Raw genomic sequence first — 23741 nt, 5'->3', positions numbered from 1 at the left:
TCTCCCACCTACCATCCTCCTTTCCTTCTTAACATCCTCCCCCTTCTTTTTATCATCCATCCTCCATCCATCCTTCCTCACTCCCTTTTTAAACCTTTCTTTCCTCCCTCATTTTGTCTTTCTTGTCTTCCTATAAAGTACATTTAAAAAGTCTAAATCTACTTCTGTCCCCCAATGCCCGTGTCTCGTTCACTTTCCAATGCAATAAGGTGAGGACGGAAATAGGTGAGGTCGCGCATGCGCACACGCGGCGCCGAGCTGACAGGAGGACGCCGAGCTGCATTCCCATCATTCGGAGCGGAGAGGGGAGCATCATCATCGTCATCATCATCCTCCTCATCCTCCTCCTCCTACCCCCGCTACCGCCACGCTGTTACGAGCCAGCCTCGACTCGGGAGCGACGTCGAGAATTGTTCTTCCCCTGCAATAATCCGCCCTTAAAAATAATAACACTAATAAATAAGCGCCATCATGTCAGCCGGAGGAGATTTGGGGAACCCCCTGCGGAAATTTAAACTCGTCTTTTTGGGAGAGCAGAGCGGTGAGTCACACCCCCACCCTTCACGACAAACGTGTTTATTATAATATGAATATAGATTTATTTATTTTTTTTAGGTGACTTTTATTGTTTAATTGCATAAGATGACGTGACGTCTTTCGTCTTTTTTTCTTCACGTCCATTATGGAGAAATTGTGATTAAACAAGACTGAGGAGAAGCACGACCGAATCCAACCAAAACAGGATCAATAGCTGATTTTTTTTTCTAAATTAATAACATAAATTGCTGCCGTTTAGCCTCCGTTGCGTGGGGCGGTGTTTAGACGTCGCTACTGCAGTGGCCCACAAACACAAAACACCCCTTTGTTTTTTCTTTCTTTATTATCTATCTTTTCTCGATTCTTTGTATTTGTTTTATACATCATTAATCGTATATACAACGAACTCCTCTATTATGTCATAGAATGGCGGTGTTTGTGTACGAGTCCCATGCTTGTGTCAGTTCGGGACACACCCAAGGCTGCCGATGTCTGCTTCTTTCTGCAGCCTCCGGCTCGTCCTCTCCCATAAAACAAGCGCCCGTCCAAAGACGTGACATTACACAACATTTCAGTGTGCGTTTGTGTGTTAAAGGTGCACGATGAACCGTTTTGTGTATCCATCCATCCATTTTCTGAACTGCTTATCGTCACTATTGGGTCGCGGGTGTGCTGGAGCCTGTCCCAGCAATGTTTGTGTAATGCAGACAAATGGCAGGGCATCCAGAAAAGAAATAGTTTTTTTTCTTTTTTTTTTAAACACATCATTAATGTGTGCGTGTGGCCTTGTGCTGCAACATTGCTGTCCGTGGTGCTGAATAAAGGCCTGGCCCAAAACCCTGCTCGTGTGTGTGTTTGTGCAAAAAAATAATAACAAATTGGACGGGCCAGGCCCGCCCAGAAGGCAGCATCCAGCTTTGAAAACATAAAATATACCACGCCTTTGTATTATATCAATTATCATTAATCGTTAACAAATTGATTACAAGCCGACTGGTGTTATGGATTGGCTGTAGTGGAGATGCAAGGAGTATTGGGGGGGGGGGGGGGGGGGGAAACAATGGCTTTATTGCATGAAAAAAAGTCATAATGTTAAAATAAGGAATTTGTGGCAGTGCAAGAAATCTTAAGACGAAGACGAAGTCAAAATCAATAATAATTTTGCAAGAAAAGACAGTAATGAAAAAGTGGGCATAGTGAGACCAAGCTATAATTCCACAAGGATACTTCTAATTTCTACAATGTAAGTTTTAATATTGCAGGAATAAAGTGCTCATTTTATGAGAATGATGTCAGAACAAATTCATAAAATAAAAATACTCTTATTACAAGAATAACACTTTTTATTACACGTTATAAAGTCACTGCAAAAATTCAATGGGGAAGTCAAGGTATAAAAATTCTTCACCATAATATGCTCCCCAACTTTAATTACACTCCATTCTGATTAATATTGTGCTTGTGGTATATGAATTGAGCAGCAAAATCCATCTCATTGGGTAGCCATTTTGCCATTTGCTGTCGACTGAAAGTGACATACTAAGGGCTCAGATAACGACCATCACGGCTCACCTGTCTTCTAGGTTTTGTCATGTGACATTCGCAAGCTGAGCAGTGATTGGTCCTTACCTGAGCCTTGTGCAACTGTGATGTCATTTTCAGTCAAGAGCAAGTGGTAAAATGGCCGCCCCCTGAGATGGATAAAAACAAGTGGATTTTTCTGTTTAATTCATATTCCACAAACACAATATTAATCAGAATACCGTGATTTGAGTAGTGGGACCGCATGGTTAAGAAAATGTTTGACATGTTTTAACCTTTAAACAAGTAGGTGGAGTTTGCAGTTTCATATGTTTTTGCCGTTTGTTAAACAAAATGTAAATATCTTTGTTTTGGTGTTTGATTTTAAAAGTTGTCTTTTACACGCCTTATTAAGGAGCATTCATGGTGTCACGTTTCCTGCTCATTGTTTAATATCCTTCTGGTATGTTTCAGTGGGAAAAACGTCTCTCATCACCAGATTCATGTATGACAGTTTTGACAACACATACCAGGTGAGACACTAAACTGCAGTATAAATATATCAGATGTGTTGTTATATGCTTGCTTGTAGTCATATTCAACAGGCTGGTCTTATCTGGTCTGAGCCCACTACAAATGTTGTAATAATACTGCCTTTAATCCAGATTACAATCTTGTTTTTGTCGAGAAAATACTGATTATGTTACTAATCTTGGTGCAATTGTGTTGCTATCAAACGCAGATAGTGAAGTAATATCGTCGTAATAAATGAATATGGATTTATCGCGACCTTGGCTGTGTGATTAAATCCTGAAGAAGACTATTAAAGTGAAGCAGATTAAGTCGGATTTATTGCTCCGCCTTCTATTTATCTTTAGTCATTTGGAATTAATGAAGTTGCAAATGAGCCTTTCTCCTTGTGTTCCACAGGCCACCATTGGGATTGACTTTCTATCAAAGACCATGTACCTGGAGGACCGAACAGTAAGGCACATTGTTTGCCCTTTAGAATGACATTGTGATTGGAAATGTTGATCAGGTTTAACATTTACGATAAGCAGGATCCACCGTTTCCCAAAAAAAATTGTATAGAAAAAAATATATATATTCTTAACAAAGCCCACACCAAGAGATAATTTCTCAGATAGTAAGACATCAGATGATCTGTCTCTTTGCTGACTTTGATCGTAAACGGTGAAAAAGGCTCAATTTTTGCCTGATTGTCGATGTGTTGGTGCCCCAGTTAGGTTTAGCACTTACGATAGCTTCTATCATTTTTCTCAGACATTTGTGTAGGAAAAAAAAAAAAATCACATTTATCGCAGCCCAGACAGCAGGATAATCGCTTAGGATAATCATTTGGAGATAACTAATAATCAAGCCTTTGCTGGCTTTGAGGGGTGAAAAATTCTAAAATTTTGCCCGACTGTGTTTTTTTCTTCTTCAAGCAAATCATAGAGGTGAAAAAAAAATTCCCCCCAAAAAACCCCACCAGTTGTAATCGCTCAGGATAATCTGTTAGACGTCCGATAATCTGTATTTTGCTGATGTTGATCGGAAGGGGTGAAAAATGCTCAAATTCAGCCAGATATCCAGTATATATATATATATATATATATCCTGCTTATTTAGCTATCTTTCCGTGTCATGTCACAATCATAAAGTCTGTGGTTTATGATAGTGGGCCCTGACCATTTTCACATCAAATCGAGGAGGAAAAATCATTTTTAACAAACACCACAACGCAGGATGATCGCTTAGGATAATCTAGAGATCGTTGACAATCAAGCCTTTGCTGACAAAGAATGCTCAAATTTGGCCCAATTGGTTATGGGTGAACATCATTTTTTTTCACATCGCAATCATGGAGTCTGTGGCTTGGCTCAATTATTTGGATTGGGGATCGTAAATATTGAACAGGTTTAAGAGCCTACTATAATCAGTATCGACTTCTTTCCAAGGAAATTGTAGACGCGAAAACACTGTTAACACACCCCGCAGCACTGGATAAGCACTCGGGATCATTTTTTTAGGGTTATTTGACAATCGGGCCTATCAATATGCGTATATGTCCCTTTAGCAATTTTGCAGGCTGCCTGACCCCAAATTGCCACGGTGCATACACCTAATAATCACTCAGGATAATCTTTTAGAGACATCTGATAATCTGGCATTTGATGACTTTGTTTGGAAGGGAGGGAAAATCCTCAAATCCGGCCAGATTATGTGCATGTGTGTCTGCTTTAAGATTGTTCGGTGTGTCACTTGAGCTCAGTAAGAAGAAAGAAGAAAAGCTCCAGTTTCCCCGAGCTTTGACTAATCCATGATTGGATTTCATTTCTGCCTAACACGATTAGCCAAAGGTTATTTCTGCTGCTAATAGCATCAGTGCGCTTAAACTTCTTGACTGATTCTTTTTTTTTTTTTTTTTTTTTAATGGGAAGCACAACTATAGCTTCTAAGTGGCTCATACGTACTCTGTCCACATGTATAGGTGAGGCTGCAGCTGTGGGACACGGCCGGACAGGAGCGCTTCCGGAGCCTCATCCCAAGCTATATACGAGACTCCACAGTGGCTGTGGTGGTCTACGATATCACAAGTGAGCAGCTTATATGTTGTCCATCTGATATATGGTGAACCCTCGGTATCAGTGCTTTCCATCTAAAAAAAAAATATGTATAATTACCTGTATTATTAATTTAAATACCCAAAACTATAACCACAAAACACAAATATACCTCTAATGTTAGCTTTCAATGCTAGCTTCAACATTAGCATCTCAATTTTTCATCCATATCTCCATTTTTAACTTTTGGAGATATTTTTCAACATGATATCTTATTTAAGAGGTATGGAAGACTGCCATTGCTAACTTTTGAAGTTAGCCTCTAACGGTACCAGTAAGATTAGCGCCAAGGAGGATCAATGTTAGCTCCTGACTTCAGGCCCATTGTTGCTTCCAAAATTACCGTGAATATACACCTCAACGTTAGCTTCTAAATTTAGTTTCCAACAGTACCTCCAATGTTAAAGGAACACTTTACTTATTGATCCATTTTTAGCAGCAAAAAGTTGCTACTTTTTCAATAATTAATTTGGTGACGTGATTATTTTTTTATGTACATTTAATAACTTTTAAACCGATGTTAAAATGAATCGAACGCCGGCATGTTTGTTACACGTGACTAAATAACCCGGATGTTTACGTCACTAGTGTGTAAACGCTACACTATGGAAGCACTATGCAACGCAGCCGTGCATCTAGCGTCAAACCCGGAAGGATTAAACCTTATCGCTTCGATCCAACACGACAAAATAACCCTACCGAAGGAAAGTCTGCCTTGGATGTGAAAGTTGTGGCGCCAGATGGTCTTTTTGGGCACAAAATAAACTTTAACGAACGAGTGAATCAGGCGGGGGGTGAGTGGTGCTCGTGCGGGAGCTGCAGGAATGGACAATCCGCTAATGAATGTGTGCTGTCTGGAAATGAAAGAACTCGAGGATCGGTTCCTTGCGGACAATCTCAACTGCCAATATCCAACAGGTAAAGTGACACACAGCACGAGCAATGCAAAACGTGTGGAACTGACGAACTATTTCAGGAAAAAGAAAAAATAGTAAAATTAAATGTATCATCGTTACAGCGCCCAACCTCCCCTAGCTGTTTTTTTTCTTTTCTTTTTTTGCGTAGCGTCCCGATGATGTAAACGAAAGCTTGCAAGAAGGTTGTGTATTAACCGTGTTTATTTATAGACAGAATGAAGTAAGGAAATGCGAGACGCCGTTACCTAGGCTGGTTATCAATGGTTTGGATCCGAACGAAATGCAAATGAAAGTGGAAGGCACCACAGGAAGAACAGCGGGACAGAACACAAATGTAGTACGTCGCACATGACACATGATAATGACACTAATCCACATTCTATAATTTTTTGGTTAAAATAAGATTATGAACATGGTCAGTTTGTTTAGTATAAACAACTTACGAGCTAATAAAACATAACGTCCTCGTCCCCGTACTTGACGATGTACACACTCAAATGAATTATGAAATAAAACAGTCCGTGCAGTATAATAACGAAACATGGCTACCTTTCGCTTTAAATTTGCTTCGCTTCTCCGAGATCTTTCAGTGGCCGTAGTTAGACCTCGATTTGTGCCGGCTGTTGGGTGAGAGTGAAGGCTCCGTGTTGCTAGCAGTTGCGGAAGTAGCCGCCAGAGATCCTCCATCGGCTTGATTATTTCCCACGTCTGGTTCTTTAAAGATACTCGGTACTGCGTTGGGCTTTAGTATTAGGCGTGTGGCGTACCCCATCTCAAATTGTAACATATATTCGAAGTCCTCATGCCTGAAATGTTCGCTGCGCGCACGCCTGCTTGTCCTTCGGGAGGTTGACAGCACTTAGCAAACAAACCATTGTCTACTCAAGTCGTTTTTTTTTTTTTTTTTTTGTTTTTTTTTAGGGGGGTCTCGCGGGTTTTTCCTTGCCGACGCCTTGCAAAATTTTGCAATACACAAAGGCATAAGTGACAGTTTGTGTCCTCCTCGTTGTTATGTCTGCGTGAACTACTGTTCCCCAAGCGAGTATACACACTTGTTACGTCACCACTCGGGGGCGTTCCAACACGGAAGTACTTCTATGTTGAAGAAAAGTTAAATAAATCAATATAAGGGTGTATTCTTCAGCTCTTATGCATTTTTCGTAGCTAAACTAACTATTTACTGCCGATCAAGCCATACATGTAAAATTAAAGGAGCCTTCCTTTAACTTTTTTAAGTTATCTTCCAAAGTCACCTTTAATGTTAAAGTCAAGGCGGTCCAACATTAGCTTCCAAATCTATCTTGAATATTAGATTCAACTGTATCTTTTGTAGCTCCCAGTGGCACAATCTAGTGATACCTTTTGAAGATACCTTCCAATATTACCTTTTAACATTAATTCCAAGAAGGAACCAGATTAGCTTTAACTTTATCTCCAATGTTAGCTAGCTAGCTTCAAGATTATCTCTAATGCTAGCTTCCAGTGATAGCTTTCAACATAAGTTTAAATCAGTCGCTCAAACATTATTGTCAAATTGTGATTTATATCATTGTCTTGTATGTGGCATGTATTCTTGATAGTTGTTAGAGAAATTGTGTTTTTTCTATATTTTAGCATTTGTCGATGTTTTAATGACTTCCACAACTGAGGTTCTGTCATCCTCAGTTTAATAAATTGGATCTCAGTCAAGTATCATCTGGGTTAGAAAAGAAAACAACTGGAGGAAAAAAATAAAAAAGAACATTTAAGTGCAATAGTGGTCCAAGTCCAAAAATGGAATAAGCACCCAGTAGTTTTCATTGGGTCAATTGAATTGAATAAATAAAATGGCATATATATGTGACATATTTCTTCCCAGATGTCAACTCGTTCCAGCAGACCTGCAAGTGGATTGACGATGTTCGGACTGAGAGAGGAAGTGACGTCATCATCATGTTGGTGGGCAACAAGACGGACCTGGAGGAGAAGAGGTGAGGTGACGGCGTAATTAATGTTGCTCATCAGCAGGCCGATGCTGATCAAAATGACGTGTATGCTCCCCCATCAGGCAAATCACCATTGAGGAGGGAGAGCAGAGAGCCAAAGAACTGAACGTCATGTTCATCGAGACCAGCGCCAAGACGGGCTGCAATGTCAAACAGGTGACACTTTTTCTCCCGAGCCACATAAGTACACTACAGTACATGAATATGTGTAGTGATTCTACTCTAAATTTTCACATTTATTAAGCCAAGGCATATATTTTTTTACATTATAAAAATGTCATGACAAGCAAGAATGTCACAAACACCAATCTTGTTTAAAGTACCTGAAAACCATAAGTCAGTAAAAGTATCTGCACAGAAAACTTTGGAAAAGGTTAGTGAAGTTACCTTGCAAAAAATTATTTGTCCTGAAGTAGCTAACATTTAATCCAATCAAAGGGGGAGTTTGCAGTTTTTAGCCTCATTTCACTAATCCACCCCTGCCCAACAAAATAACAGAGATAGCAATACTAAGCTAGCAGCACTAGAAACAAGCCAGCTGCTAAGTTGCTAGCATGACTTCTTTCAAATAGTATTGTTAAAGCACGAAATTTGTTGGTTTGAAGTTCTATTTTTTATTTTGGTTTTGAATGTACAATCAAGTAGAAAACGAAAAGAGGAGATAAATGTATCTACTGAGAGAGATATGTTGCTAATTCCACGTCGCTTTTGAATCCTTTCAACTGGCTGAGGTCGCTTTGCTACTGTTTACTTAATCTTGTTCAGATGTTAGCAAACGAGGGATGTTTTTAAAAAAAATATATATTTCCCACAGGATGTTCCCAAATAGCCTGCAAATTTCCTGAAGCTCAGCTTAAGCGCAAAGAAATATTATATTCACATATTGGAAGAAAAAAAAAAAAGTGAGCTGTTTGAATTATAATTTCATTTTATTTAGCTCACTTCAGTGGCGTATGTCTTGTTTAATTAGCGAAGAAAGCTAGCATATGCTAGCCTGGCCATCACGGTAACTATATGCTGAAACAAATCCACGATACCTAAAAGAACATCATGACTTCACTGGTTAATATCAATTAATCCAATTACCCCCTTCAACCACTGAAAACACAACGATCACCTTGATATTTGGGATTTTATGAGCGTCTACCTCTCCACAGACTTTTGCTATAGAGAAAAGCTTAACCTTGCTTAACATTAGAAAACTGCAAGCATTCGTCACCAAAATAAATATCGACTTCTGTCCTTATGCCCACTTCAACCCCTGAAATTATTAGAACGATTGCCTCAATAAAGATTTTATAGACCGACGTAAATCGTTTTCCTCATTAAACGACATTACGCTTTAAAAGCACCTATGGTGAGGAAGACACTAATGTCCAGAAAATCCATACTATTGTGGAGAGCATTCTAATATTTACAGCAGTTGAAGTCCACAACATGTCATGTCCACAAATTTTGGTGAGGATTGATCATAATTTCCTGACATCGAATGACAAAGCTTTTTCTTTGAGAGAAAAGCACTTCATGTCCATAAAATCCAATTTTTGGTGGCGATTGATCAAGGTTTTAGGACATTAAATGACGTTAAGCTTTTTTGTTTTTTATTTTGTGGTAATGAAGATTGTTAGGGGAAATGTATCAGAGGAAAAGTATATATTTTGGAAATGTAGGGGAGTAAAAGTGAAAAAGTTTTTTTTTTTAAAAATGCACATAAACAAAGTACAGATATGTGAAAGTTGTAGTGCAGTAACAAAATATTTGCATTCCAGACTGACACAGCATAAAATAAACAATGCCTTGTATTCATGATTATGAATCTAACACTCGCATGATTTTTCTTCCTACCTTCTCCAAGCTGTTCCGTCGAGTCGCCGCAGCTCTTCCCGGGATGGAGAGCCTTGACGACGCCAATCCTGAAGGCAGTATCCTTAACTAACATTGGCACTGAGTCACTGTTGATGAGTGGGCAGAAACATATTGGCTGCCTTCATTTTGAATCTCTTGTCAAAGATTTTGCTGACGCATCAGGAACATATCCTCAGACACTACCATCTAGTGGACATTTGACAAAATGCACGTAGGACATTACCCTCCACTTCAATAGTCCTATAGTATATATTCAAACTCATCCATACGCGATCATATTAGACTATACTATACTATACTATACTATACTATACTATACTATACTATACTATACTATACTATACTATACTATACTATACCGGACAGTGCTATACTGGACAATACTCTACCGGACTATACTATACTATACTGTACTGTACTGTACTATACTATACTATACTATACTATACTATACTATACTATACTATACTATACTATACTATACTATACTATACCGGACAGTCAGTGCTATACCGGACAATACTCTACCGGACTATACTCTACCGGACTGTACTGTACTGTACTATACTATACTATACTATACTATACTATACTATACTATACTATACTATACTATACTATACTATACCGGACAGTGCTATACCGGACAATACTCTACCGAACTATACTATACTATACTATACTATACTATACTATACTATACTATACTATACTATACTATACTATACTATACTATACTATACTATACTATACTATACTGGACAGTCAGTGCTATACCAGACAATAGTCTACCGGACTATACTCTACCGGACTGTACTGTACTGTACTGTACTATACTATACTATACTATACTATACTATACTATACTATACTATACTATACTATACTATACCGGACAATATAGCATACCATGCTATGCTATAGTTTGCTATATTATACAACACAAAACCATACCTTACCATACCAAAAAATACCATATTACAATAAATGTATTATTTTATTATTATTATTATTATTATTATTATTATATTAAACTTACCAACTAAAACTATAGTATGATACATTATACCACGATACCACGATACATACTTTTTGTGCTATATTCTATATTTTCTATATTGTACTAACTATACTATACTATATACTATACTATATTATACAACATACTAAATTACAGTATACTATACTGTATCATACTATATTATACCACAACCTTCATAATAAATACTGTACCATGCCATATAATAATACACAAAATTATACGAGAATGTACCTTTCAATATATTGCATTGTATTATGATGATATATTATCATCCTATTTGCTATACGCGACTATACTATGTAACCAAATTAAACTAAACTATACCATACTATAATGCACCCTACCGTACTATACTATACTATACTATACTATACTATACTATACTATACTATACTATACTATACCTACTGTCATATATTTAGTATATTAAACCACACTGTACCATACTGTATCACATATTGTACAAACTATACTAGACTTTATTCCGGCATGGTATTTTTCCTTATGCTTATTCCTTTCCCAGTGATTGACATCAAGCTGGACAAACCTGCGGAGCCGAGCGTCCCCGAGGCCGGGTGCTCATGTTAATGCCGAGCTGTGATTGGCCACAGCTTCCTTCACGCCATTGGCTTGTTGTGTTGCTTAAACTACTTCCTGGTTAGCCTACAGTTGACTCTTTGACTCCAATTGGATGTACTCTAGGATGTATCTGATTGGACACATCAAACGTTCTCTCTCAATCAGTTGTTCAGTTGTAAAATATTGTATACTTTGTCAATATGTCAGGAGGACAAAAAAAGAGAAAATGAAAAGGAACACAAAAACGTTTTTGGAGGGGGGAAGAAACTGCAAAAGGAGAACTGTTTCTTTTAGCTGTTATGTTTTGTATTTTTTATATATAAACAGGGAAAGCACCAAAAATGATGCCTAAGCATAACAGGAGAGTTTTAGGCGAGGGGCTAGTTAGTGGGGTGCCGGTCGGCCATTTCCCCCCCTAAAATGGCGGAACACGTCTGAATGTCTGCAGCACGCATGCACGCTGATCCCATTTATTATTGTTTGGATTTCTTTTTTTAGAAACCTGGCCTGACTGCTCTCGGAATGTTTTCTAGCATCTCTCTCCGTCTTTCTCTCCATTGCATTATCACATCTCACACAACTTCCTGTAGGCTCACATAACAGTAGCTGTGAAAAACGTGGCACTCTTATCTCTCGTTGGGTTCAACTTTTATAGAAATTGTACTGTGCATTAAAAAAGATCAATAATAATATTAATAATAATAATGTACAAAAAAAGAACACTTCCTCTCCCAACCTGTCCTCTCCTCTTAATTCTTAATCCTCCCCTGTCCCGCCATCCCGGAAAAAGAAAAAAAAAAGAAAAAAAGAAGAAGAACACATATAACGAACCACTGTAATGCACTGCACTGTATATAATAATGTAATATGTATGTTGTGAACGTCCTCTCTGTACAAGTGGTCCTTGTTCACCAGTATGAATAATGTAATAATGTTTCATGATTAATAAATGACAGATTAAAGGGCTTCACTCTCCTAACTCGCAACACTTACATGGCGCCAAATGTGATTTCCTGAGATTATTTGCACATTTCCATACATTTTGCACACATTCTTCTTATATGGATAGACAATAAATGCAGCGAAACTAATGAAGGTTGACTGAAAAACTTGATTTATTTGATATCATTTTTAATTTTTTTTAAAGACTTTATTTTATGTATTTAATTTGAACTTTTTATTTTAGCTTTAATGTGACTTTAATATATGTTTTTACGTTGCCTTGGGTGGAGCACTGGAGCCTTAATTTAATTTATTTCATTTAATGTTTTGTATTATTTATTTATTTATTTATTTTTTTTATTCCACAACTTTAATTTTGTACTGCTTGGGTTGAGTGAGCCTCGCGTGTTCCATTTTGTTTTATTTTTAATGTATCTAATGTTTTATTTCTTGGAGCCTTGTCTGCAATGTGTATTTTATTTTTCAATATTTTATTTTCTGGATTCTTATCCACAAGGCTTATTTTACTTTATTTTAATTTGTTCACAGTTTTGTTTTATTTTATTCCATTTATTGTATTTTATTTTATTGTATTTTATTTTATGGAGCATTGTACACAAGGCATATTTTATTTTAACATTTTACATTTATTGTTTTATTCTCCTATCAAACAATAAAATATTAATTAATATTGCTGAAGAGTTCTTTGTGGTTTGGTCATCACATCAAGTTGCTGAGCTGGAAAGAACCTTTTTTCGGATGACTAAACTGACACCATGATGCTTTCGTGCTCGGAGGTATTCCCCTGGATGGACGTCGTGTTACTCGATCCCCTCTCGGGTCTCTGAGCAGGCAGGCAGTTACATTAGTGGTGGATACAGTTGAAGGAATTTGGACGTCCCTCAGGGTACACTAATGAGCCCCATAAGATTTATTATCATTGCTTTCCAAGGTGAGTATTTGTACGTATTCCAAGTTTGAAAGTAAAACATACACTACAGATGAAATGGTAGCTTAAAGCTGAGTCATGATTACCAGAGTATCAGTCATTACCAAGAAAAAACTTCTAAAAATATTATATATAAAAAATATATAAATATTGACATTGACTCGGTTCACAAGCATATTGCGATCCCCTTCATCTTACCATTAGCGTGGATTTTAAACATAGAAGGGCCAAAACATGCCTTGTGAAAATTAAACTGTACTAAAAAAAAAAAAAACTAGCCACCAGAAGGTGCTACAACTGCACAAGTGGAAGTCAACACGACTTTTTGAACAGATGTGCTGATTTTAATATGGCAAACACTGAAAAACACATGATGCTAAACATGCTATTAATGCTAATTTGTACTTCAAACATAATAGTAGCAACCATTTCATGCTAGCATTTTATCGTTTTTATAAATCAGTAGTGGCCACACAAACAATAAATAAAATATTCTCACGGTTTAACGGTTTTATGCCTGCTTGGTGCGCAAATGCTGTTCAGAATGTTATACTTAATACGTAATTAACGATAATTTGTAACAGAAACTGTTTATCGGTTTTACAGCTGTGAAACACTACAGAACACATGATGCTAAATATGTTATTAACGATAATTTCTCATTTCAAACGGTAATTTCAACTGTTTGAAATGTTAGCATGGTTTATCAATTTCAACTCGATTGGCCACGCGAACACTCCACATGACGCTAACAACGGTATTAATGACCATTTCAAATCGAAAGGTGAAAACTAGCGGTTTGAAATGTTATCCCAGTTCATCCTAGCGCAGGTGCATTCCTAAATGCAAACATTACCTTTGACCACTAAAGGTGCAAATGACACTTTTTTTTCCTCTTTGTAAGACCACACCCCCTCCTTGAAAAAGGACCAGTGAGTTGGTTGTCCAGTCCATCTCGCTCACATCGTTTGAGGCTCAACAAGTGTATCATGTCCCGCGTGGAGACCCTGGCAGACCCCAAACTTCGCTCGCTTTTGAAGGGTCTTCGCACGGACATCGCTATGGCCGTGCACGACGCCTTCCCTCTCGTTCACGGTTTGGCCGACAAGAATGTCATCAGTGAGCAGATGCTGAAGGTGAGCCGGGTTCGGAATGTTCGGGATGCAAAGTTTTGGTGTCGCTTTTGGAAACAAATCTATGGGAACTTTAACTGAGAAATTTTTGTAAAATCAAAGTTGGACACTTTGAAATGGGAATTAACCTTTTGTGAAATTAAATCAAAGTTGTAGTGAAATTGACTGCGGAGTCGGGAGTCGCGCTCACAATAGCCAAAAATTATTTTAATCAACATTGTGATCATTATTAGTAATCAGGATTTTTCATTGTAGGGAAAACATTAGTATTTTTATTGCATTACTTTTGACAACAAAAAATGTTGCTGCTGATCCTTTCGAGGCATTATACTCCTCATCTCAATTTTTGTTGTTGTCGTTTCTTCTCTCGATAATGACTCGCTCTCATCAGCCGGCAGTGAGTTTAGGCTCTCGCTGCAGGATGCGATTATTTGTTATTTTGGCAACTTCATGAAGCACGATATTATCACGATATGAAGCTCACGATGCGATAATTGTCACGATATTGTGGGCAGGTTGGCGATATTTAAAATAAGGTCACAGTATCGTAAAAAAACAAACAATAAAGAGCTCATACAAAAAAAAAACAATACTGTACTTATGTACATAGCGGCAATGCCCATAAATTACCTCCTCCAAGGAAGATGTCATTATTTTTTTTGATTGCTTTTTCATTCACAGAATTGCACACAAAAAAAAATTCATTTTTTAATGTAATATTTTAAATAAAATATAGATATAAAATTGTCTGTGAATATTATAGGTTGTTTATGTTTGTAATCGGTTTCATGTTTGAACAGCATTGAAATAAAATATGACGGCTTAATGTTGCATTAATATAACATTCTTCCATGCTTAAAGTAGGAACCCTACCCCTAAGTTTTGTTGAATATTTCCATCAAAAATTGATGTTTAAATATCGATTCTACCGCATATTGAATCAACACGAGAATTGCGCACTTTAATATCGCGATATATTGCCGAATTCATTTTTTTTAAACACCCCTATTCTGCTTTTAAGCTTGACATGGCAATGACGACGTGGCAGTTTTAACATCGCGATATTGCAATACTGTATTGCCGTTATCGTTACATCCTTACTGGTTGAGAACGTTCTTGAAATAAAAATATCATTTCTTAATCGTGGCAGCACAAATTGGCAAGAGGACAGTTTTAAATTAGTCACAACTACAAATAGGCCCTACTGTGATATTTTTCCATCTTTTAAAAGAGGCGCAGTGAGGTAGTGGTGATTACATTTGCCTCACAGTTGCAGGAGATCCAAGTTTGATTCTCCACATTTTAATGACGTGCTTCTGTCAAAATTTCCAGTTCGAGGTAAATTCAGGGACTTTTTCTCCGTGTGGGTGGTTAGGACACGGTGGCGCAGGAGGGCCGAGAAGGGATCCACAAGGCTGTGTACTCGCTGCTCTCGTGGGTCCTGGACCAGAATGCCTCCACCATGCAGGCCTTCTGGAGGAACCTCAACAAGGCCTACAACCTGGACAGCTACCCCAAACTGCGAGCGCTACTCGCTCCACACAGTGCCGGTATGTGATGAACCCGGGCAGCAAGTAAAGTAGGCTGTGCCAGCTCAATACGTCATCTTTTCATTTGATCGATTCTGATGTCACTTTTTGTATGATTAATTGCCGCATAATTACCATGCAGCAGGCGACGTTGCGTCTCCTCAAGGCAAGAGGAGTCACGGTAAAAAGAGGAGCCACAAGGACAGAGAAGATCAATATCGCGCCAAGACGAGTGACGGATCTGCAGGTAGTACGTGCAGGTTACCTCCTCCAAGGAAGATGTCATTGTTTTTTTTTGATTGCTTTTTCATTCACAGAATTGCACACAAAAACAATTCACTTTTTAATGTAATGTTTTAAATAAAATATAGATATAAAATTGTCTGTGAAATAATATAACATTTATGTAATAATACTATTATTTATAACAATAATCATCGTAAATGTATTATTGAAACTTTTATTTGCAAGGGACTACAATCGTAATTAATGTAAATAAACATATAAAATGCAATATAAATCAATAAATATGAAAGGTGTAAAAGATGTTTATTATTATTTTTTTATTAAATTAGTTTGTTTTATTCTTGTTTAACATTTATTTGACTTGTTATAGCTCATAAAGGGGATTAAAAAATCTCATTAATGTACAAAAAAGAATAAAATATGAAATATAAAATATAAAGATATGAATAAATAAATGTAAAATTGTAAATAAAATAAAACGTATAATAAAACATTTTTCAATGTACTACTAGTGAAATTAAGGTCAAATAAATAAATATGAAATTGTAATTAAAAATAATTGTAAAATATGTTATTTACTATTTTAATTGCATTTGTTTATCTTAAAAAAAGAAAAGAAAAAGATTTTGCTGCTTACAGACCCCAGTGGGGAAATTCAAGATCATTATGTTCATTTACAAGAATCCAATTTTATTTAATTCCTATTTTGTGATTGTGCCCAGTACTTTTCATCGAATATTAAGTATAAACTAGTTGCTTTTATTGGGTATTTTAAGTACGATATGTCCTTAAAACTTGTTTTAATAGTATAGTAGCGTAGCATTACTGTACACAGTCTTCCAAAAACAATTTTTAATTACATAATTATGCATATATTAAAAAATATATATCAAATGAACAATTTCTCTTCATGCATGTTTAAATCAAGCAACCTAATGCCAAAATATTTTTTCTTCCCGAGGGGGTAAAGTGAAGTTGTACAAAGTGAAGAGTGAAGCTCCTCCTCCGAAAACATGTGACACAAGTATTGTTCAAACACTTTGCATGTGCTTTCGTTTACAAATTCAAGTCCAACTTTAAAAGATGACGATCGTGTTTCAGCATCGGCCCCGAGAGGAGGACTTGCCTCGTCTTCATCTGCTCTCGCCGCCGGTGAGCTGTCAATCAAAAGTGGGTCATCCAGAGAGAAGATTTTAAACTCTGATGGTAAGTCAGCATGTTGACAATTTACCAAAACTCTTCAAGTTTGTATGCAGGTGTCTAATTAACTCATTAGCTCCCAAAAACGTATAAATATGTCACATTTGAAATGTTTTAAGTTGTCCCAAAGACATACTTTTTATGCCTAGCATAGAGAAGGCTTTGATGCAGTCTCTCTATTGCAGAAAATGGTTGAGTGGCAGCAGAGTATAAGAGATCAACCAGGCCATGTTAAAACAAGCTGATTTCCCCACAGTTCCAAGTAGAATTGTGAAAAACGATGAAACTTAGCTATGTTCTATTGCTAATTGTTGCACAGCGGAAACCGAAAGGAATATACTTTTTTTCCCTGATAAAAGAAGAGACTCTAATCTCTCTTTTGGTATGTTCCGTATTTTTATAGCAATAGAACATAATATTTCACGGGCCTTGAAAAATTAGTCAAAATCCAGGAAAACACTTAAGTGAAAATGATTGGGAGTGAATGAGTTAACAGCCCATCTGTGTCACACTTTTTGTCAAAATACTCCAAGGATCACAAATTATAGCATACTTGACACCCGAATTCTTGTCTTGATGAAATTAGCTTGTTTTGAGCTAATAGCAAATATGGATTTTATTTATACATTTTATTTTTGGGGAACACTGAAACGGATGAATGGCTTTTCCATTCACCACTGTATACAACATCTGTCAGAAGCTAGCGACTAAAAACCCAATGCAGCTCTGCTTACCATTTAGCTTTGCATCCAGACTGTAAATCACTTCTATTTGTGTAAAAACCATCAATAAAATCAATAAATGACAGTATTATCAAAGTATGCATTTTTTTTATGTTTAACCTATGTTTTCTCTTCAGTTTCTGCCAGAAAGTGCAGCAAACTGCCGGGAGACTTTTCCAAATGTAAAGAGCTGAAATCCAAAACTGCCATGGCGACCTTTCAACACAAGAGGGAGACAACAGCAGCAACCACTGGACAGGTCCCAACACTCACCATGCTTAAGAATGTGTGAGTGCGTTACCATCAACTTGTACTTTGGCGTGTGTGCGTGCAGAGCCACCACAACGACGACGAGTGTGCCGCGTGCAAAGATGGAGGCGAGTTGATCTGTTGTGACGGATGTCCTCGAGCTTTTCATTTGACCTGCCTGGACCCACCGCTCGCATCCATCCCCAGGTTCAAGCGCACGCGTCCAACAATATCATACGCTAGGCGGCTACTTCTTTTTTTTTTAACACACTGGCAACAAGTTTCATGACTTTTTTTTATGTTATTTGAGACTCCCTCAAAGATAAGAGATGAGACGTTTGCTCATTTGCATCCAGACTGTAAATGAATAGCACAAACCACCGCTGGCTAGGCTAATATAACCACAGTGAAAACAACAACAACAACAACAACAACAACAACAACAAGCAACAAATGAAACAACTTTTGTGGTGTTACTGGAGACTTGCAGCATGTCTGAGACTCCCTCTAGAGCAGATGCTCATCTCCTTGTCCAGACTGCGAATGAATGGCGCAATGCCACCACCACTGGCTAAATTGATCCACAATGACTACTTTTGAATCAACAAGCAACAAATTTAGTGACTTATGTGTTGCTACTGGAGACTTGTAGAGTGTCTGAGACGCTCCCCAAAGCACGAGATCCGCATCCAGACCGTAAATGAATCTCTACCCTAGCTACTGTAACCATACATGTTAGCATAATCCCATGTTGGTAAATAAGGCATTAATGCTTCTGCGTCTGCAGTGGTTCTTGGCGATGCAAGGACTGCAGTGGCAGGAAAGGGAAAGAACAAAAAACCCAGCATGCTTTGCAAGTAAGTGATATCGACATGTGTGAGCACTTAAATGATTAGGATTCTGAAATTCCGAATATATCATCTTCGTTGCTGAATAACAACTTGGTCCCCGCTGACTTTGAACAAAACAAGCAGCGTACATTTTGTTGTGTCAAATGTTCTTGCCCTTTTATGGTCCAATTTGAAGGTTATTTGAAGCAGACGTGCTAACCACTAACTGACCGTGCTGCCTGATAGACTTAATTAATTACAGTACATGTCTGGAAGAAAAGAATAATATCACAAAAATCTCACCATCCATCCATCCATCCATCCATCCATCCATCATCTGAACCGCTTAATGGGCTCTTTGCACAAATCCACTACTTCCTGATCTCAACACCACTCCTTCATTTCCTGTCTTTCATGAGTGGACAATCTGATTAATCCAGGTGTGCCTGATCTCAGTAACTACAACAACATTGGCCAGACACACCTGGACTAATCAGTTTGTCCACTCATGATAGACAGGAAACAAAGGTGTGGTATTCAGTTCAGGAAGTAGTCGAGCTGTGCAAAGAGCCCATTAGAGTAAAATTTAAATTTAAAAGTATCCATGTATCACTTATCCAAAGTGAGTCATCAAATACATGTGTAGCATAATATAAACTGAACAGCATTTACTGATTCATGAGAAAGTAAGATTATATTAGCATTTTATTAGTAAAATTCCAGACGATTGTTATTTTTTTTTAAAAGGCCTAATATCGGCCGAAATAATCAGCCAGATGCTTAAACTGAGCCGTAAAATTACTGCAGCTTGTTTAGCCATTGTGAGTTGTGACCACTGATCTGAATGTATGACTGGATAGCCGAGAGGCCAAGACTTTTGAAGTCACGTGGCCGCCATATTGCTCCTCCCAAGAAACGTTTCTCGGCATACGATCCTATACATTTACACCATCGAAATTGAAGAATTTGAGACAGTACTTAGAATAAGCTTAGCATGCTTTATGATGTTTTAATTTTACATTTATTAAACATAAACAAGAGGACTTCAGACATTTTACAACTTGCCTTAAATACATGTATAAATGATCTGCTTTATGATGTTTACAGAAGGAAACTTGTGTATTTTTACTATTATATAATTATAATTGTAATTCAACAAAAGATGCCTCTGCTAAATCGAATATTGAGGTTTAAAGGAACTGAGCGATAAAAGAAAAAGGGGGTCTTCAAAGCAGCACATACTGTCCACTTGTTAATTTTTTTTTTTTTACTTGTTAAAAAATAGTGACTGCCACAAAAACTCTTGGCCAGAGGCTTGCAGGAGTTCCCATTATGAACAGCTGAGGTGTTAAGCTACTAATTAAAAAATGTTTCATAAATTTAAAAAAAATCATCAACGGCTAACTATAAGGCTATTGTAAAGTGCAGCTTTAAATTTAGTCTAAATTTAATTGAATTCAAATTAAATATGTTTTTATAAATAGAAGAATTCTTCATGAACAAAAATGCATGACTGAAGGCATATTGAGGAGTTTGTGATGTTTGTTTCAGCCTTTATTCTCATGTTTTTGCCACGTCTCAACTCTCATTCTGTCTTTTTGCATGATTTTGCCAATAATTCACACTAGCCGTGTCGTCTTTCGACAGCCTCGGCAGACAAACTCTAACACCTCCACCGTAGACTTCTCATTCTTTCCCTTACTGTCCTCCTCCACAGCCTCCGCCATGGAGGTATAGTAAATACGCTCCCGCATGTCCATACAGTGCATACGATAGACTTTTGCTGGCTGAAAAGTTTGAAATGTATCAAATGTAGTGCCCAGACGCATGTGGTATTTGTCACCTGGGAGGAGGAGGAGGAGACCTCACCCGCTGCCTCCAGTGTTCAAAGCGTTACCACCACCACTGCCACTTCCCCATGTAAGTCCGGACGCCGGTATTTCATGAAGATGCACTGCAGTCATCGTAAAATAAAACAAAATTAATACCTGTCAATCAAAAGTTAAGTTGAATTTATGCTAGCAACATGTATTGTGTTTTATTTCAAAGTAAATATGACTTCCAAAAGCCACCATCTCTGTTTGTTAGCGGGCGATCCATCTGTCTGTCGTGTTCCATGGCGTTGATCAGCACTGCAGAAAAGGAGGCTGACAACAAATGTTTACAGGTGGGTCTCACGCTCTACTTTCATTTACTTAGTAGCACCCACTGAAAAGTTTGAGAAAAATGAGCACATCAGTTTTAGAAATTGGGTGCAGGACGAGTCCAACATAACAGGGTAGACAACAACAACAACAACAAAAAGCGACAAGAAGAACCCCTACCTGGAATTTAATTGAAAGTCAGCCATTTTAGTTTTAAAGAATGCCATTTCACAATCTGTTGCTCCTCCGGGAAAGCTCCCTAAGCCAATTTCACTAATCAACACTTTGAGTGGACAGACATGTGAAACAACAGGTTGTACAAAACAGCTCAAGGTCCCATGTTGTAAATTGTACAGGAAGTCGGCCATTTTAAGTGAATTCCTTGAGTAGTGTCTTCTGGAAAATTAAAAAAAAAAAAGTCAGCCTGTCACAAGTTGCACCAAATGTCACAAATGAGGTGTGGTGGTGGACCCAAATGTATGGAAGCAGGGCGAGGAGGCAAAGAATTAGGTAAAAAAAATATATATATATATATATATATATATATGTGTTTAATAAACACAAATGAGGAGGCAAAAATGAGCTACAAACCAAGACACAAAAACAACAAAGTCCAAAAGTCCAAACCGAGACAAGGCATGGAACAAAACTGGCAGCATGACAGGAGGAAAATGACAGTGAAGCAACACAGACAGAGGGGAGACAAGAGACTAAATATACACACTAATTGACACAACGAGACACAGCTGGGCAAGACACAAGTGGCAGAGGGTGCCGATTGGTTGACACATTAGCAGGGGTAGGCAAACACAGGTGGACATACTCAGGTTTGATGAGACAGGGGAAGCCCGCAAGGACAACATAACACAGATCATGACAAGAACGCAAAGACACAGGAGGACAAAATCAAACCAAACCAAACCAAAATCAAACCCGAGCCGTGACAAAAGTAACAAAACCAACCCAAACCATGACACCAAATAATACAAAATCGGGTGGACATGTCTGTCACAGCAGTCCACACCATAAAGCCTCAAGGATCCATGCCCGGAACTGAACAGGAAGTCGGCCATTTTGGTTTAAAGCAGTCATTTTTTTACCCCTAAAAATGTTACATATATGAGCCCCAGACACCAGTTTCATCAAATCAATACTAAATTAGGTGGACATCTCAATCATAACTGGACATACAAAAGGCTTTCGAAGACCGATGTCGCTAACTGACCAAGTTAGCCATTTTGGCACCCATTATGGGCAAATTCCATGGCTCCTACTAAATTCTCAGAAATGAGCCCGAACTCGAAGCATCTTATCCCACACATATGACTGACACAAAATTTCCAAACTTCTTATTTTTTTATTTTTTTTTTTACTGCATCATCAAATGTGAGCACAGAATTTTATAATCATTCCTTGAAAAGTATTTGTGGTTGCCGTTTTTCAGCTTCCCACAGCGGCCCACACCCACGACCAAATCTCATCTGTGCATAAAGACGACTTGGACTCCATCCTGGGAGACGTGAGTGGTGCTCAGTTACACACGTGATGTCGTATGTGTAGAATGCATTGAGGTTAAGCTGCATAAATTACAGTCAGATGTGTTGGGGAGCATTGCGTCATTGCATTATAATGTGTGACGCACGTTTTGGAATTCTTGTTTAACGACAACCATTCTCATGGGAATACACCTCAGTCATTAAACATAGTTTTAGCTCTGCTGTTATTCAAATAGTTCCAATTCAATTACAAGTCAGCATAATCCAATTGGTGTCGACTTTGCTTTGACCCAAAACAATGAAAAGCAAACCCGATGTGCACTAACTTGATGAATGTAGCAACAAACTCAAGAGGATCGGTCAAGGCATTGTGTACGTGTTCATTACATGATGTGTGTGCGTGTGTGTCTGCAGGCCTCCTTGGATGGCATCTTGCAGTGGGCTTTCCACAACATCCCCCAACCACTTCTTAACACTCAGGGATGCTGCCAGTGACTTGGAATCGAGCTCTTTCCAACTGCTATTGACGACTACATCATTATGGAAAATAACAGCAAATGTCTGTTTTTGATTAGAGACGAAATGAAGAATGCTACAAATGTTGAAATTGAAGTCTGTTCGAACGTTTTCAGCAAATAATCTTAAAACATTTATATGACCCACTCCAGCAAAAGCATGTCGGCAGGATCAATCTAGAGATATGGACGATATTAGACAGTTGAGTTTTATTTGTCTATTTTGAGATTTCTCCACAAATAGCTTCCTTGAGGTCTCTAGTTTCATTTCCAAACAGCATAAAAGTCAAAGTTGTAATAGAAGTGTATGAAAATAAGCAATTATGAGACAGTATGCCTCGTAACTAGGGGGAGTGTTTTTAGCCTAGCTGCTAGCTAACGCCGCTTCTTGCGCAACTATTTAGAAACAACCAGAATTTCTTAGCCTCAATGATGTGATGATAAGCGATGATATTAATGTGAAATAATGTGGTGTAAACACATGTCAACTTTAATAAATTATGTGATAATCAATAGAGAATGACTCACTCTGATTGCATTTTACTGCCTGTGATTATTCTCTGCGATGTACAAAGAAAACAACGACCGTTTCTCAATATCAAGAACGCAGAGTACTGACTTCCTAAGAACATACTCGGGAACGTACTTGCTAAGAATGCTAGTCTCTTTGTATACTTGTGAACTTGTGACGTTGACAGTTCTGTTGATAGTA

The 23741-nt window shown here is 37.8% G+C and overlaps 2 protein-coding genes across 2 annotated transcripts; both read left to right on the top strand.

Annotated features, from left to right (window-relative positions):
* Nucleotides 1-268: 268 nt before the first annotated feature.
* On the top strand, nucleotides 269-12040 carry rab6bb (RAB6B, member RAS oncogene family b). Its single transcript, XM_077525799.1, has 8 exons — nucleotides 269-541; nucleotides 2533-2591; nucleotides 2989-3042; nucleotides 4553-4658; nucleotides 7461-7572; nucleotides 7650-7743; nucleotides 9443-9509; nucleotides 11019-12040. Exons 1-8 carry the CDS (start codon nucleotides 472-474, stop codon nucleotides 11081-11083), a joined length of 627 nt encoding a protein of 208 aa, XP_077381925.1. The 5' UTR covers nucleotides 269-471; the 3' UTR covers nucleotides 11084-12040.
* Nucleotides 12041-13954: 1914 nt separating this feature from the next.
* Nucleotides 13955-23438, top strand: aire (autoimmune regulator). Its single transcript, XM_077511768.1, has 11 exons — nucleotides 13955-14101; nucleotides 15474-15648; nucleotides 15770-15874; nucleotides 17882-18054; nucleotides 18130-18251; nucleotides 18832-18901; nucleotides 20522-20605; nucleotides 20691-20794; nucleotides 20924-21041; nucleotides 22463-22537; nucleotides 22929-23438. The coding sequence occupies exons 1-11, from the start codon at nucleotides 13955-13957 to the stop codon at nucleotides 23007-23009; spliced, it is 1254 nt and encodes a 417-aa protein (XP_077367894.1). The 3' UTR covers nucleotides 23010-23438.
* The last annotated feature ends 303 nt before the right edge of the window (nucleotides 23439-23741 follow it).

Source organism: Festucalex cinctus, chromosome 1, assembly GCF_051991245.1.
Source record: "Festucalex cinctus isolate MCC-2025b chromosome 1, RoL_Fcin_1.0, whole genome shotgun sequence".
Taxonomy (NCBI): domain Eukaryota; kingdom Metazoa; phylum Chordata; class Actinopteri; order Syngnathiformes; family Syngnathidae; genus Festucalex; species Festucalex cinctus.
The sequence above is the reverse complement of the archived record's forward strand: the minus strand, read 5'-3'. Positions and strand labels throughout refer to the sequence as shown.

Excerpts from the sequence above, each read along its gene's own strand:
- rab6bb (XM_077525799.1), top strand. The coding sequence starts at position 472 with ATGTCAGCCGGAGGAGATTTGGGGAACCCCCTGCGGAAATTTAAACTC. Across the intron at positions 3,043-4,552 it reads TGTACCTGGAGGACCGAACA|GTGAGGCTGCAGCTGTGGGA; the intron begins GTAAGGCACATT and ends CCACATGTATAG. Across the intron at positions 4,659-7,460 it reads GGTGGTCTACGATATCACAA|ATGTCAACTCGTTCCAGCAG; the intron begins GTGAGCAGCTTA and ends ATTTCTTCCCAG.
- aire (XM_077511768.1), top strand. The coding sequence starts at position 13,955 with ATGTCCCGCGTGGAGACCCTGGCAGACCCCAAACTTCGCTCGCTTTTG. Across the intron at positions 18,055-18,129 it reads CAGCAGCAACCACTGGACAG|AGCCACCACAACGACGACGA; the intron begins GTCCCAACACTC and ends GTGTGCGTGCAG. Across the intron at positions 20,606-20,690 it reads CCACAGCCTCCGCCATGGAG|TGCCCAGACGCATGTGGTAT; the intron begins GTATAGTAAATA and ends TATCAAATGTAG.